Source organism: Idiotropiscis lumnitzeri, chromosome 9 (genome assembly GCF_059441095.1).
Source record: "Idiotropiscis lumnitzeri isolate Australia: NSW breed Sydney's pygmy pipehorse chromosome 9, RoL_Ilum_1.0, whole genome shotgun sequence".
Classification (NCBI taxonomy): Eukaryota; Metazoa; Chordata; class Actinopteri; order Syngnathiformes; family Syngnathidae; genus Idiotropiscis; species Idiotropiscis lumnitzeri.
In genome coordinates, this window is record NC_142399.1 from 10,297,966 (window position 1) to 10,313,561 (window position 15,596).

The 15,596-nt window shown below is 44.1% G+C and overlaps 1 protein-coding gene across 3 annotated transcripts in view; it reads right to left on the minus strand.

The window, feature by feature from the left end:
* The window catches only part of ccser2a (coiled-coil serine-rich protein 2a), a 31,892-nt gene extending 17,679 nt beyond the window's left edge, over positions 1 to 14,213 (minus strand). For all 3 annotated transcript variants that reach the window (XM_088305215.1, XM_088305217.1, XM_088305216.1), the window contains exons 1-5: positions 13,763 to 14,213; positions 5,945 to 7,344; positions 5,651 to 5,862; positions 3,550 to 3,643; positions 804 to 906 (exon numbers count right to left, since the gene is read on the minus strand). In XM_088305215.1, the coding sequence (XP_088161341.1) occupies positions 804 to 906; positions 3,550 to 3,643; positions 5,651 to 5,862; positions 5,945 to 7,301 (1,766 nt within the window). In that variant the 5' untranslated portion in view covers positions 7,302 to 7,344; positions 13,763 to 14,213. The remainder of the gene's footprint in view (positions 1 to 803; positions 907 to 3,549; positions 3,644 to 5,650; positions 5,863 to 5,944; positions 7,345 to 13,762) is intronic.
* Positions 14,214 to 15,596: the final 1,383 nt, after the last annotated feature.

Consider the following 15,596-nt stretch of genomic DNA (forward strand, 5'->3'; position numbering starts at 1 on the left):
TCTTACGTTTTTAGGATCAACAGTGGTTATTTTTACACTTGTGTGAGAATTAAGAATCTTAAAATGGTACGAAACACCTGCACAGCTAATACAGGTTTTATATTATTGACCGCTGGACCTTGCAATGGTTCATTTCCATTATTTTCGTGGAGAGGAAATTGTGAAAGGCGAACTGCATCCCAGAACTGATTGCTTTTGACCTTGCTAGTTAGATTGTAGTACACATGGGGGTCAACTCGATAAGCAATAGTTTGCATTTTTATTGTCAAAAGAACAGCAAAAGAAAAAACAACAAATCTTTGGCTCTTGAAAGGCGCTGTTTGTTGTTATTCACTATTTTGTTGAATTCATTGTCAGGTCACACATTGTCTTTTTGTCACACATTATCTTGCAAGGAAGCTGAAGCATATCTACTCCACTTCGGGTTGCAGATGTTAAAATTTTTTAGAATCAATTATTCTACCAATTATCTGGTCGATTATAAATTGATTTTGCAGAACTAGACAACAAATGTCAACGTGAGCTGCTGTCCAATTGGTTTTGCAATCCTCAAATTCCACACTGTAATATCTGGGATGTTGCATGTTGGTGTGTCTTTAAAAGTTGGAAAAATGATCAGTGAGAAGCTTCCAGGCAGAGAGTTTGCAATATTTATTCTTTTTTATTGTTTATCGAATCATTCAAGTTGCCTGTCCTGCCCGCCTTGTTGTGAGACCAAATTGGGATTTACAATCACCTGTACCAAACATCATGTCATCACAAACTTTCATCTTTTCATTAAGGAAACCAAATGGATCACCAACCTGCCGTCGTTGGGGAAGTGGTCGGGCCCATTCCAGCGGTGATGCAGACGGCGCTGTCCCAGTCGACGGGGCGCGCTTTCACCGTTGGACATCCTGTCAAAGTCTACGACAAAAGTTAAGAATATGGTGAGGCACGCCAAAGATATCATTCTGTGCAGAAAAACAAATTGTACCAGCCTTTCAAGCTTGTTGCAAATGGTTTGAGTTTGTTGTGAAAGATGAGACGTGCCATGCAAAAAAGGAAGGTAGGAATTTGTTTTTCAGGCAGATTCACACAGACACACACATAAAACAAACTATTGCTCATATTTCCTGGAGATGAATACGCCTGTACACATTTCAAATGCTCTAAAATATCAGCACGCACATCGTGATCTTTTCCATCTCTCTCCTCGCTATGCAAACACACACAAAAAAAAAAAAGAAAAAAAAAGTCAGTGAGTCTTTGGAGACTCTTGGCAGAATAGAGCTGAGAAATGAGCCATGGCTAAGGGAAAAACTGACAAATAATAGAGGCTGACCTCCCTCCCAGAAAAGCGAGGCCTACAACAAGGAAGGGAGACAGAAAGGAACAACCGCACGCACACACACACACACACACACACGCACAAATGAAGATAATAATAACGGCAGGGTGGAAATGCTGCTGCTTAGAATACTTTACCTAAAGTGTCAGCATGCAACGCAGGAGCAGACAGCTTGTTTCAGAGTCAAGTGTTACATTCCGGCAATTTTACGCAATCCAAGTCATTAATGAAGCCAAAACAACGGGAATATAATCCAGCTAGGAGAGCTCCATCAATATAGGATGTAAAGAAAGCTCCACCTGGTCCAGTAAGTTAGGCACAAATCCCCGGTCCACCCTGCCGGCGTTGTCAGGTTTGGACCTCCCAAGAAGAAGAGACTGCTGGTGCTTTAGAGTCCAAGTTTAGAGGAAACTCCAGGGGCCTCCACTGGGCCTGACAGCTGGGTTGGAAGAAAAAGTCACACACGAGCCTGTCATCCGCTTCTGATTTGGCTCCCCAGTCTTCCCATTCGGCTTCTTCCTGTTATGTGGCAGAGTCAGGGTGTCTCTTGGAGGGAGGAAATGCAGGACAGAGCAAGGGAGGGCCTGCGGAGACTCTGTCGGCAAAACAAAACCGCCTTCCTGAGCCTTGTGGGCTGGATCTAAGATGGACTCCTTTGCCCCTGTCTGACTTTCACTGTGGGCCGCCTCTGGTACTTGGCCCGACACACGGGGCTATAAATATGGACACTTCCCAAAAAAGGAGCAGGAAGGGGACCAGCATGCCAGTCACATTCCTCTAGAGTGAACATTCCCTTGCCTGTCTTTGACTGTTTACAATCTTAACGTGACGTGAGGCTGCCGAGTGAAGCCGCCTCCGATTTGCAGCAGCACAAGAAAACACTCGGGTACATGAGACTGTTCACTTCATGTTCCGTTGGTGTTGATTCACTTTTGAGGTCATTTTGGCGATAAAACCGGTACCCGTAAGGTCAAAACAAAAACAGCTTCTCAGCATTTAAGGAATCCAATTGAACAGAGCAGCCGTCCGCAACAACCACCGAAGTGAATTACTGCGCCTCCGGAGCCGTTTAGACACACAAACAGGACATTTGAACCTTTGTGGAGGTAGATTGCAAGCTAGGTCGTGGACTACACCCGATTATATCAGATATACACGGGCTCTTTGGTTTAAGACAGATATCTATTTTGACAGCGACGACAAAACACCGCAGTGATGCTTCGCTAACCTGCCCAACAAGTTGATTATAATTTTTATTTTAATTTTGGCTGTAAATGTAAAACATTTGAATGAAAAACAGTAAGTGCGGCGGTAACAAACTACAATCTTTGGTTTAACTTAACATAGTCCATCACCATTAGCTTGTGCATATACGGTCCGAGGCAAATATACGAAGATGACCTCCGTATATTAGATTTGGAGCTTCCTGAAGGAGGCCTTGTCATACATAACAAGTCGCGCTGCGTCAGAGGCATCCCACATCAGCTGGCGCGACCAACAAGCCAGGCAGGCGTTTGCGTCGCCGCTGACAGGAGCGAATTATCCTCGCAGAAGTCGTTATAATTCCCGACGGGTGAGGTCAACGTCTCTGAGCCCCCTCCCTTCATTCTCTCTTATATGCGACACACCATCTGATAAAGGCATAATAAAGCTGCCAGCACAATCACCATGACCTGATTGCTGTGAGCACATACAATTAAGCCATTTTACTCCACTATAAAGCGTCCGGAATTTCACAGAGCGATAATGAAAACGGCAACAAAAGGCTACAATGGCGCTGACGTCACAGCGCCAGACGAGGATGTGAAGAGGGACAAAGAGGCGTTCGACTAATCACCTTATTACTCTTGTCAAGGCAATCAAACTGTCTGCCGCCGCACCTCAATGTTCATCGTGCTTGCATGTGCGTGTTTCATCTGTTTGCTCCGACACGCTCCAGACAGCTGGCAACATCCTCTTCAATGCTGGTTTGCTGCCGAGCTGTCATTTCCAGCGCGATAAATAGCCTATAAATAACTCTTCAGCAAGCGTATACGCGTCACAATAGACGGCGAGACCATTCAAACAGATGTTGCACAGCCGAGCAGGGATTTGATCAAGCCGTAATAAGCCGCGGAAGCATATTGCTGGAAATAGAATACGAATATACCCCCCCATAGTTTGCCACCACCTTTACTGGAGGTTGTTCTGTTACACGACAATGAAGCGTGTGAGCTCACCATGCAAACCATCCTCTGGGAGGTCCACATCCAGCATGAGGTCATCGTCGTCCACCTCTTCGACCCCTGGGCTGTGCAGATTGTTCAGGATATCCTGGGTACCACAAACAGATTTAAAAATAGAAATAACATTGCAAGTCATTTGAAGCTCATTGAAGGTATATTACAATCATATAAAGTTTTTTTTTTAGATCTGTATATATTGCTTTGGTGCCATCTTGTGGCGTCTTGGTGCAGAGGAAGTGAGTTGAGGAGGTTCATGTTATGCTTTTTTGCATACAAGGCTTGGTACCTGTCCCTTCAAATACTCAACTGATCTCATCAACAATCGGTTCAAATTTGAACGCTGAGGAAATTGACCAAAAAAAAAAAAAAAAAAACATCCTCATGTTTATGTGACTTTTCTGGTGCCGTTCAGAGCTGAAAACATTGTGCACGTGTTTTAAATACATAATCATACTCAGCTGTGTCTAAATCAGAAGTAAAACAGAATTGCCAACTGAAGTACAAAAGACAACAAACTTTCAAACGCATGAACAATAATCAATACATTCTAAAATGGGCACCTTGGCGCACTGTATTGTACGTCATGGAAACGTTATCAAGCCCAGGTTGCTCACAGTGATTTTGCACGGAGCCAAATATAGCCCCGCCTCCTAAAAAAAGGGAGCAATTTCAAGTGCAGTAAGACACTTTTAGGTGCGCTATGGAGGCACATCGCCACCGTGTGGACTAATTATATTACTACAGTGTATGAAAACGTATCTCTCTAATTCTATTCCTGTACCAGAAACAGCAGTCTAATTGTAAATTATTGGCGTTTTATTTGGCTCGAGGCAAAGGCCATAAATTCATAAGATGCATGCAAAAAAAAGGTTCATGGTCTGTTCACAGAAATGTTAAAAATTCAAGTAAAGCACATGATAGCAACGTCACTAATGTAGAACGATACAATGTCCTTAAGACAAAGTAAATGACTTTTAATCGGATATGCATGCTTGAGGCATGTGTACTTATGCTGAGAGCAGCAAAGAGCACTCTTGCATTCCGGCAAACTATTTTTTTCCATTCTGTCAGGAACATGTACAGGAAATGGTGTATAGTACAACATCTGAATGTGCCCCGTTTTCTTCCAAAAATTCTTAAACTACTGCCAGAAAAGAATGACCACGTCTTGAATGACAATTTGATCACAAATTTGTACTTTTGATTTGTCTCATTAATGGACTGCCTCACACATGCCATTTTCTCTCTCTTTGTGATCAAGTTGAACATCCATATCACATGTTGTAAGTACAAAAAAGACACGGCTTATTATCCAATTTCTAATCTGGTTTGCGGAAAGCTCTTTATGTGTTCCCGAGATCAGGTGCCATGGTACGTGAACACAGAGAATTTCCCAAAAGGCTGGAAATGCTATTAAAGCACAAGCTGCATTCCACTCTGGGATTTCTTCTTTGGCCTAATGAGCAAGGAGGTGAATGAGTGGCGGCGGCTTTTAAAGCAGCCAATAAAATCCTGTGTGAGGCTTGCCAACCGGAAAGTGATCATTGGCTCACTGGAAATTGTTACTGGTTACCGGCAAGATGCCAGTTTGATGCCTGTGATTCATTGGGCTGGGCACCGAGTGTCCAACTGCTCAAAGTACAGCACTGTTGAGCATCTTAATGCGTGAAAAAAAAAGGACATTCAATGATTGTTCTTTATAGTTCATCATTCAATAAAAAAATCGATTGTGCTACAAATCTGCTTTGTATTGTCTTTAAACGCACAACATGAGTTTTGAAATGAAGTTAGAACTGACTTCATTGTTCATCTGCTAGTGTTTGTTTTTGTGTGGAAGTCAGTCACCGACAATATCTCGATAATAACATAATTTGACTGTGCCAAATTATGCAACTGACCATCTTACATAAATGATAGTTTAACAGAATATGACCTCATTTCAAAAGGTTTAGTTGAAGAACTTTTCGATTCAAGGGGAACAGGCTTACTCTTCCTTTTTGTTGTTGTAGTTTTGAACCCTGATGCGTTATGGCAAAGTAAAGAGACTTAAAAGGCTTACTGGTACTCAAGTACATGTAAATGGTGTGGGACTCACTATGCTGTTGAGCTCAGAGTTGTCGTACAGATCGCACGGATACGTGCCAGGCCCTGCAAGTGGTTCGAGACCTTCTTCGTCCCACATGTAAGTTCCCCCGGAGCTGTTGGAGGGTGACAGCTCCAAAGACGAAGCCTGGCAGGCATCGCCTAGTTCCGGTGACTTCACAAGCGGTCCCTGGGAGTCCTGCATAGGGCTTTCTTCATCATGGCCTGGATGAAATGGGGAAAAAAAAAAGTCAACAACCAAGTCCAATGTGAGGAAAATTAAGGCTGATTTATTTGATTCATTTACCTTCCAGATCCCAATTACTGGTCTCATTGAGAATGCTATTTATCTTTTTGTTGTCGTGCGGGTCCCCGTCACTAAAAACATCGCCGACACTGTCCAAGTCATCTAAAAAGTCTTCGCTGGTGTTTCCTCTGTCGAGGGATGACGCAGAAGACAAGGACATGTCTTCCGGACCATCACCAACTACCTGATCTGAGCTTGGCCCCAGCACGCCGCTTTCTTCTTTTTCCGCCCCATCGGTTGGATTTTGATGTGTGTCATTGTGACCGTCTGCTTCTTCACCCGTTCCGGTGGGTTCAGCGTCTCCGCGTGGAGGGATGGGCGAAGATTTGCCGGCTCCTTTAACCCAATTTGGAAGTATGGTCTTTTGCGGCTTGGCCTGTGCAGGTTTTGCCTGCCTGAAGCCCAAAGATCCGCTACTATTCCCCAATAACTTGTTCAAACCGCAAGTGGAGAGCAGCGGCTTTTTCAGAGCTCGGGGAGTGGGGGGCGCTGATGGCGCAGGTAACGAGGAGGCAGACGCAGGTGTTCGGCTGTACTGAACATCCGCAGTCCCGCCACCCGAAGACCCAGAACCTCCATGGCCAGCACGCATGGCCCCAAGTCCAAAACTTAATCGTCCGTTGCTGAGTTGAGGCGGTTTGAGGACACTGCTCCGAGGCGGTCGAAGTTGAGTGTTGGCCAGAGGTTTGGCCAGTTCTACGGCCCGGTTAAAGGAGAAGGAGCGAATCATAGGCTGGCTGTTGGGAGACGGAATCTGCTTGAAGTGCGTGAAGCTGTTTGAGCGCACCATCTTCTCCAGTTCTAGAGTCTTCAGGCTTTCGCTGGACTGGGAAAGGCGGTCTTGGGAGTTGCTTCTTGGCGAGCACAAGGATAACTTGGGGCGTGCGAGGCGCGACTCTGTGTCACCGTGGTCTGCTTTAGGTGCTCCGTTGAGAGAGCTTTGACCCAGCTTGATGCTGTCTTTGGGAGCTATTTTTAAGGATTGCTTCGGGACGCTTTTGGGGCTGGAGGCTGCCACCACCAATGCGCCTGACCTCCGCATTATCGGCGTCCCTGGGGAGGTAGTCTTTCCCTCCTTTGCCATTGAAGGAAGTTGTCTTGTCTTCTCTTTACCTCCGTCCACGGGGCTGGTGAGGGCGCTAAGGCTGGAGGGGGCCGTCCCTTCATCTCGCCTCCATTTCAGGGAAAAGGGAGAAGTTCGAATGCCGCCATTTGGGCGTGTTGCAGCAGGAGCCGTCTTGGCATCCTGGCTAGACGAACCATTGGTCAAAGGTGCAGCCCCACCACTTGCAGAGCGCCCACCGAACTTGGGCAGTCTTGAAACCATGGCAGAGCTGGTCGATACTTTATCTTCCATTAGACGCCAACGAAGACATGGATGGGCATGGACTCACACACAGCTGGGAAAGGAGCAGAAAGAAAAGAAAAAAAAAACAGACATTAAGTTTTAGAAGCAAATCTCTGTCTGGCAATTGCTTCATTTGCTGATCCCACCTTGAAGGAAATCCTTGAAACAGAAATATAATCATAATTGTAAATGATGGATGGAGCGGTTGCATGTCTGCGTTTGAAAGACTGCTTGCCGTAGAGAAAGCATTAAGAATTCATGCGACTGCTTTCCAAGGTGACTTGAGAGTTTGTAGCAAAGTCCGCCGCACCCGCTCTCAAGTGATTTAATGAGCACAGTTTGGACACTATATGTAAAGAATATATATGCATATATATATATATATACACACATATATATATATATATACATATATATGTACACACACATATATATATATATGTACTCTAATCTCGTTGCACACTTGAGTACAATGACAATAAAGGGATTTCTAATTCTAATTCTACACACACATATATATATATATATATGCACAGAATGTCTATTGCTGTACTTGGTTTATTACTAACGAGCACATTTGTTTTGTTTTTTTTGTTGCAGAATGATGCAAAAGCTACTGCAAGTGCAATGCAGAAATGTTTCCATGTTTTTTTGAAAATTTCCTTCACTTGCTAATAAATAATGCATTTATCTCAAATTAAATGAAAAATGAAGTAGTTTACAATTTGGCAAGTCTAATTCTCGCTAGACGGCACAGTGACGACTAGCTAGCACGATGGCCTCACAGTACAGCGGTACAGAGTTCGATTCAAGCGGTGGCCTTCCAGTGTGGAGTTTGCATAGTCTCCACGTGCCTGTGTGGGGTTTCTCCGGGTATTCTGGTTTCCTCCCACATTGCAAAAACATGCATGAACAACATGATTGAACACTCTAAATTGTCCCTAGGTGTGATTGTGAGCGCGGATGGTTGTTTGTCTTAGTGTGCCCTGCGAAACGCTGGCAACTAGTTCAGGGTTTGCTCCGCCTACTGTCCGAAGACAGCTGGGATAGGCTCAAGCATGCCCATGACCTTCGTGCGGAGCAGCGGAACAGATAATGGATGGATGGATAATTCTAGCTACAATTGTATCCTTTCTGAATAGAAAAAAAACAGGCTACTCTCGATCCGAATCAAATGGAAACCACTCCACAAATCCTGACCTCTCGCCGCTCCTGGATTTTAGCGAACACGGCGCCCGTACGCAGGGTCAATAACAAAAGGGGCCGACATACACAATAGCTGCGTGATGAAAGGGAATCTGGGAAGAAGGCCAGCGCGGCTTTAACGAATACGAATGGGCTAAGTCAAAGGTGGGAGAGTTGTAGTGAGATGTGTCGGTTGATGAGCTCGCACATTAGATCCATCCGGTTGGTCCGTGTGTTCAGAAAAGAAAAACAAATCCGTCACCTATTGCTGCATCCATTTACAGTAAACTCACAATTGTGTCAGTTGGTGCACCACAATTGACCAGAAGATGAACTACAGATTCAGGAAATATAATCCGTATTTAATGTATCCGGGTTGGAGAGGGGGGTCAAACGTGGATGTCGCGCTGCCCCACATTCCCATGCACAAACACACGTGTCTACAATCACTTGCACTCTGCCGCTGGCAAATGAGTGTCTGACCGCCCTAATCCGCATCAATAAACACACACGGGCAAATACGCGTCGAGGCACACAGGAAATCAGGTCAACATGCCTCGGCAGGGCCGCCGCGCCGCCAAAAGCCTCTTTGCCCCCCCGGGACGGACGTGCGTCTTTGCGTTGAATGGGTCCAATTTGGCGTTTGACCATACAAGTGCTCAAGTTTCATTCACATCACAGAGAAGCGCAAGTGTAACACATTTGCTGTGATGGGCGTTTATGTGGGTCACCGCACTGATCACCACTGATCGCACTGAGATTCTAACGGGTTGACACACATTCGGAGGTGGGGCAGTAAAGCGTGTTGGCCATCTGTCGAACCCCTGGCCACCTTCTAGGATGACACAAATGATACGAAGAGTGATGAAATTGGGATTCATCAATGACGAGGGAATGAAGAGGTTATCCTGTCCGAGAGGAGGTAAACTTTTGCATTGACATGGCAAAATATGCCTCTAAAGCTGAAGTACGAGCATCAAATGGTGAATAGCAATATTATATATTTTATTATTTTTGGGGGGGAAAAAATAAGCTGATTTACATTTACATTGTTAGTTGTCGATTAATCGATAAGTACCATCATCATCAAACTATACGGTAAAAATCAAAACATTAAAAAATTCACTGGAGAACATTAGCAACATTGAACAACGTAAAAATGAGTGAATCAAAACATAAAAAGCCGACTCAGCCCAACATCAACTCTCACCTTTCTATGCAGACAAAAGTGCAGCCTCATGTGGCTCACACCGACAGCCCCCGTCATCTCTGGGGACTCATAACCTGGACCGGTCATGCGGACAGGCCGGTGGCTGGGCTGCCGTGCTCTCCATGAAGCGATTAGTAGAGTGCCATTAGAGCCGGCTAATAGAATGAGGCGGGGATGAAAGCAACGCTGACGCCGGGCTAATGTGTATTGAGTGAAAACAACACCCAGCTGAGCGGGCTTCTGATGCTAAGCGGCGCTAATCAAACATGACGCCAAGGATGGCGACAGGTACAAGTGGAGATGGAGAGGGTGTGGCACCCTAGAGCAGAAAAGATTACAAAAGCAAATATAAAAAATATTTCCGCAATTGCAAAAAAAAAAAAAAAAAAAAAGAACCTTAACTTACCCTGAGAAGGTGAGCGTTAGCCATCCTGTTTCCACCATTATCAAAACTGAAAAGCAGCATCTGAGAGGCAAGTGCACTGACTAAAAGGGGTGTGTTTGTGTACCAGTATTCTATGTCTGGTGGGGACATAAAAGTTTTACTGTCGCATTGGTGGGACCTGCCTTCTGCTTGGGGACAAAAACAAAGTCCCCGCAATATAAATCATTGAATTTCCAGATTTGGCTTCAAGGGAAAGCAAGGTAAGGTAGAGGTGACGGTGAGGTTGAATATAAGTTAAAGTAATAAAATCCTCAACGGTGACAGAAACACGACGGCGTGACAATCAAAAGGCGGAACCATCAACATAAATCCGGCAAAGAGATGAAAACCACATCAAGCTGTCAGTGTACAATGCATGCTGCTGTGTGATGTCATGAGCTCGCCAGAGAGAATAAATAAAAGCAAAGTCGATGATCCCCCGCCCTTCTCAGACAGGATGTTCTCTTCGTATAACTTTTGGTATCTCTTCATTCTGTTCAAGCGCTTCCTGTTCATGTTATGTATGAACTGAGAGGCAGACGTGCGCACCACTTTTCCCCTGTGCTGCCTCTAAATAATCCAAAGGTGTCTACTTGCCCTGCGACTGACAGGCGACCAGGTCCAGCGTGCATCCCGCCAAAAAGTCCGCTGGGACGGGCTCCAGTTACGCGCGAACCAAATGCGGACAAGTGCGATAGAAAATGGGATGAATGGAGTCACTAATGTCATCGTCAGTAAGCACACCAGCAAGTGTCTGCTGTCACTGTTCTTCTATTTGACCTTGACTTGAGCCCCACTGATGAGATTAATATGCATTTAGGAGCCACATTTAATTGTCCGCGCAAGTCTCAGAGAAGTTAATCTGTCGTCGTAAGCAAGCGTAAATCGCTGCCAGCATCTTCGGGGCTCATCATTTCAAGTAGATGGGGGGTGAAGAAGGATGCTGGGGGGAGCGACAGGCAACTTTGCAAATCCGTCGGAGAATCTGCCTTCCGCAAGCTGATCTATTCCGGAGCTTTTCACATCTGCGGTTTTACCGAAGGAATGAATAAGACGTGATCAGCGAGGCTAAGTTTAGCTCAGATGACAGACCACATGGAGCGAGAGCGAGGAGGCAAGGAGGATCAGAGGAAAAGTCAAAGCAACCCACAAGGCTTTGGGTACTTACACAAAACGCAGGCACATACGTAACCTGGCCGTAACCGCGGTTCATTATCATCCGGCATGACCTTGTCGATAAGATCGCCGCTTCACCCCGTTGGAGAGTTTAAACTGCCACCAAGGCAGCCTGGCGTAAGATTAACTAAGCATCCTATGGAACGTTTTCGGAGATTGCTCTCAGAGTTCAACTCCTCTGGGATTTATTTGCTTGTGACTCACCAGGGTAGTCGTCTTTAAGGCCGCAAAGATTTTTTTTTTTCCATTTAAGTGAACGGGGATCCAGTGAAAGCTTAACAGAGTAATACTCCCATCGGGGGATTCATATAATGCACTCAGACTGGCCTCAGAATATTGTTGTTTCAACGCTATAAGAACGAGACACTAGTTAGGATACAAAGATTAGGTTTGAAGGCCAGGATCAAAGCTTCAGTAGAAAACAAAACCGCCAACTCCACTATGGACAAACAACACTAAGTTGGAACAGCACCGAATTGTTTGCCTTGCATCAGAGGGAATAGTGAAGGATGAAATATTAAAACAGAACAACAGAAAGATCCCCTCGTCTGGGTATGTTGCAACTAATCTTATATTCACCCTCACGGCAGCATGCATGGTAGTGATTAGAAAAACTGCTTCACAGTCGGGAGATGATGGTTCAAATCTCACATGGAACATGTTCATGTCAATTTACTCTGTATTTTAAATGCATAACATACACAATTTGCTTGAAATTGTGTGAAAGTGGATGTGAATCGTTACGTGGTTGTCAACCAGTCGAAGGCGTATTCTGCATCTTGCCAAACGTCAGCTGCGAAAGGCTACTAATCGCAACCTTCATCAAAAGGCGATGAGTCAATTGCATTTCCTGAGAGAGCTCACATCCTTCAACATGTGCAGCAAACATCGGAGATTTTCTACCAGTCTGCGGTAGAGAATGCCATCTACTTTGCTTGATGTCTGCTGGGGATGCAGCATCAGAGCCGGCAATGCGGAACGAATCAATAAAGTCATTAAGAAGGCTGATGACGCCACGGGTCTGAAGATGGAAACGTCTGAATCTGTGAGGGGCCAAAGATCAGCGAGCAAATCTCTCTCCATCAAAGTCTCAAATCGAAAATACTGTTTTCTAGGTCAGTCATAGGCCCTTAAAATTGTCATCACTTTTCTCCCCCTTACGGCACTCCGCCCTGGAACTTCCGTCTTTATGGACTGACTTACTGGGACTGAGTTATCTGGGCTCCTTTATGGCTTCTTTACAACAAATGTTTATTAGTCTTAGCATCTATAAAAAATATCACTCCAACCACCAGACAGCAAAAAAATACTTGTCCAGTGTCCACCTTATCTGCCATCCTCAAGGACACCTGTCCCATGCCCTGTGGTCTTGTTTCAACACAAAGGCAGGAAGTGACTATGTGACCACAGCTCGGACCACACACAACACGCAAACAAACAAAAAAAAGATCAACAAGCAAGAGGACATAAAAAAGCAAAGACAGACAAGCAAATTGGGGGTTGTTGTCGTACACTCTGGAGATATTCAGCTGTTCGCTGGTACAGCCAAGGTGACGCTGCAGAAGCAGAGCCGACAGTTGTGTACAGAACACACACGTGGGTTTGACACACGCGTTCTCACTCTACCAGGGCAGTGCCACACGTGTATCTACTGACGTGATGTCACGGCACTTTGCACTGTCTGGACTGCATGGGGTGATACTTAAATACACACACACGCTTATGCATTTGACTGACAGTAGCTTAAGCCATGGTATAAAAATATGAAAAGGTGACATATGGCATAAAGTAAAAACCTTGAGTTATATTTGAACTCCTGCCTACCAGATCTAAATTTACAGCATGAGGGCTACAAGGTGGAATGTGGGTCATCTTTGGTTACTCTTTAATCATGACACGTGCTACCTACTTAGTGATTTTATGGAAATGTGACAGAGGCCCAGTTGTCTGTTTGGATTTAATACAAACATGAAATACAGTGCCTGTAAGTCCAATACAAGAGTTGCAAAAATGTTTGCAGGAAAGTACATCTGCTGAGAGCTGTTAATAATATTTTCGTGACCGAATATAGTCAGAGGAGATGGGCCCAAACGTCTCTTAGTGAGATGCAATGCAAATTTTAACAAGTTTTGTTAGAACTACAACAGTTCCGAACAATATTGAAAATGTGCATTCATAAAGACAGGCAGATAGAAGAAGAAAAAACAATTATTATTTGTAACACCACTACCAATGATTCATATGTTAACTATATTATGTTAGAGTACGTAATGCAAAATTTGTTTATTTCACAAACTCATGGCAAAAGCCGGTCACGGCATTGTGCCAAATTCCAATGATTTCTACTGAGTGACGTCAGCAAATCACATCGCACTTCTATTCTTTTAAAAGACATAAAAGCGGCCTTTGCAGTGTTTCGAGTTAAAAGAAAATACATAAATGTGAATAATAAACAAGCAATATAATTTTACTTACTTGGGTTAAAAGCACACAAGACGCCAGTAAACAGTCCTCTTGTTGCTTGGGATTCGAAGATGCTAGCTTGGTTAGCCCATAGCAACTTGTTCCCAAGTTCAACGAGATTATTCTACGTCCAAATAAATCTGGTAGATGTTAGGAGATAGACGAGAAAAGGAATAGGGCGTTGTGGTAAGTAAAAACTCAATAAATATCTAAATGTTAGAAAGTAGCAGCCGAGCTCCAGACGGATGCTTCCAGTCAACAATGTCCCGCAGCGCCGTCCGTTACTTCTTCCTCCCTGTGAGTGATGTTGGGCTTTCGAAACCGAACAAGAGAGAAGTCAAAAGCAAGTAAAACTAAATACTGGCATCTAAAAAAAGGGGGCGAAAAGCTCGAAATGCAATTGTCAGTGTCAACACGACCACTAGCAGGAGCGACCCCTCTGGAGGACTCTCACTCCCGACATCCTCCCTCCGTCTGGTGGGGCGGAGCGCGACCGTCATCCGCAACACCAGACTCCTTCCACCAAAGTGTGACAATGTTGAATGTTTTTTTGTTTTTTGTTTTTTTATGGAATTAAATAGATAATAGATTATAATTGACATGTTTCGAATTTTGTTTACACGAAACCTTTCTGGTTACGGTCGACGTGACGTCATTGGAATTGCGGAAATGTAATTTAAAAGCCTAGAGTTAAACATTCACAAAAAATGTGTCAATGCTGACAGTTTATGACTGTTTAAAATATTTCTCATTATTACTTATTTTACACCAGTGGTATTTGTTATAGTTTGTACTGTTGACATCTTATGCCAAACTGCTGTTGTCTAATGTAACCACATGAGGGTGCCCGAAATGGGAAATGGAGGTGACCCAACTGTAATTTGCTTATTTCAGCCACTAGAGGGAAGCATTTTAACTTTATTTTTGATGAGCCTAATCACTTTTTTTCCTAATCGTCAGATAAATGTAAGCAACGCTCTACTTTCCTTCAATCCCTGAAGACAACACCTGAATGGTACTGAACTATATGGACTCGTGTTGCCTTCAATGACACCAGAACCATCGCCAAACGAGATAGTTTTTAGTTATTTTTATCATTTCAATGGAAACATAAAAACACCAGGCCGATTAAGATTTTTTTTTTTACCTATTAACAGCCATATCTTGGACATGGCTGATAGAATAGGGCACAATTTAAAAGCTCAACTATAGCGTTTTTGTGTGGAGTTTGCATGTTCGACCATTCTAAATGGTTTGATTCAATATTTAAAAAGAACTTATGTTCAGCTTCTGGAGAGAACAGGCTACCAGAGGAAAAACAATGTAGTGAGGGCTCTCTTTCCTTCCCAATGAAACCGAACACTGACCTCACCAGACCCAAGCGACATGAGTGGCCGGTAAAGAGCTACTGTAAATGGCATGTTTTTGTCACCGCCCTTTGTGCTCTTTCACAGGGGGGATGCTGGACACAGCTCGAATTTGGTCAATAAGCACTAAATTATTCAAAAAGAGTAACTTAATATCCTCTTTTCAGTCCTGCTGAATGATGTAATGCAAGAAACTAGCTGTTTTGGATTATTATTATTATTTCATTTACAGAGGTAAATTTCATTAGTATCATTGTGCACATCGTGTTGTTATTAGGGTTGTCTGTCAAAGTTAAAGTGTCAACTTTGTAGATGAATTCAAATTATTTAATGTTCGATTCAACTTCTCGTGGCGGCCTATAACCTCTGCTTACGTGTGCAGCCAGGAGTCACGGGCGCCAAGATGGACCAATACGGACTACAGGTAGTGTTGCTTGCTTCACGCTTGTTGCAGACATCAAAAGTAATCTGCGCACTTT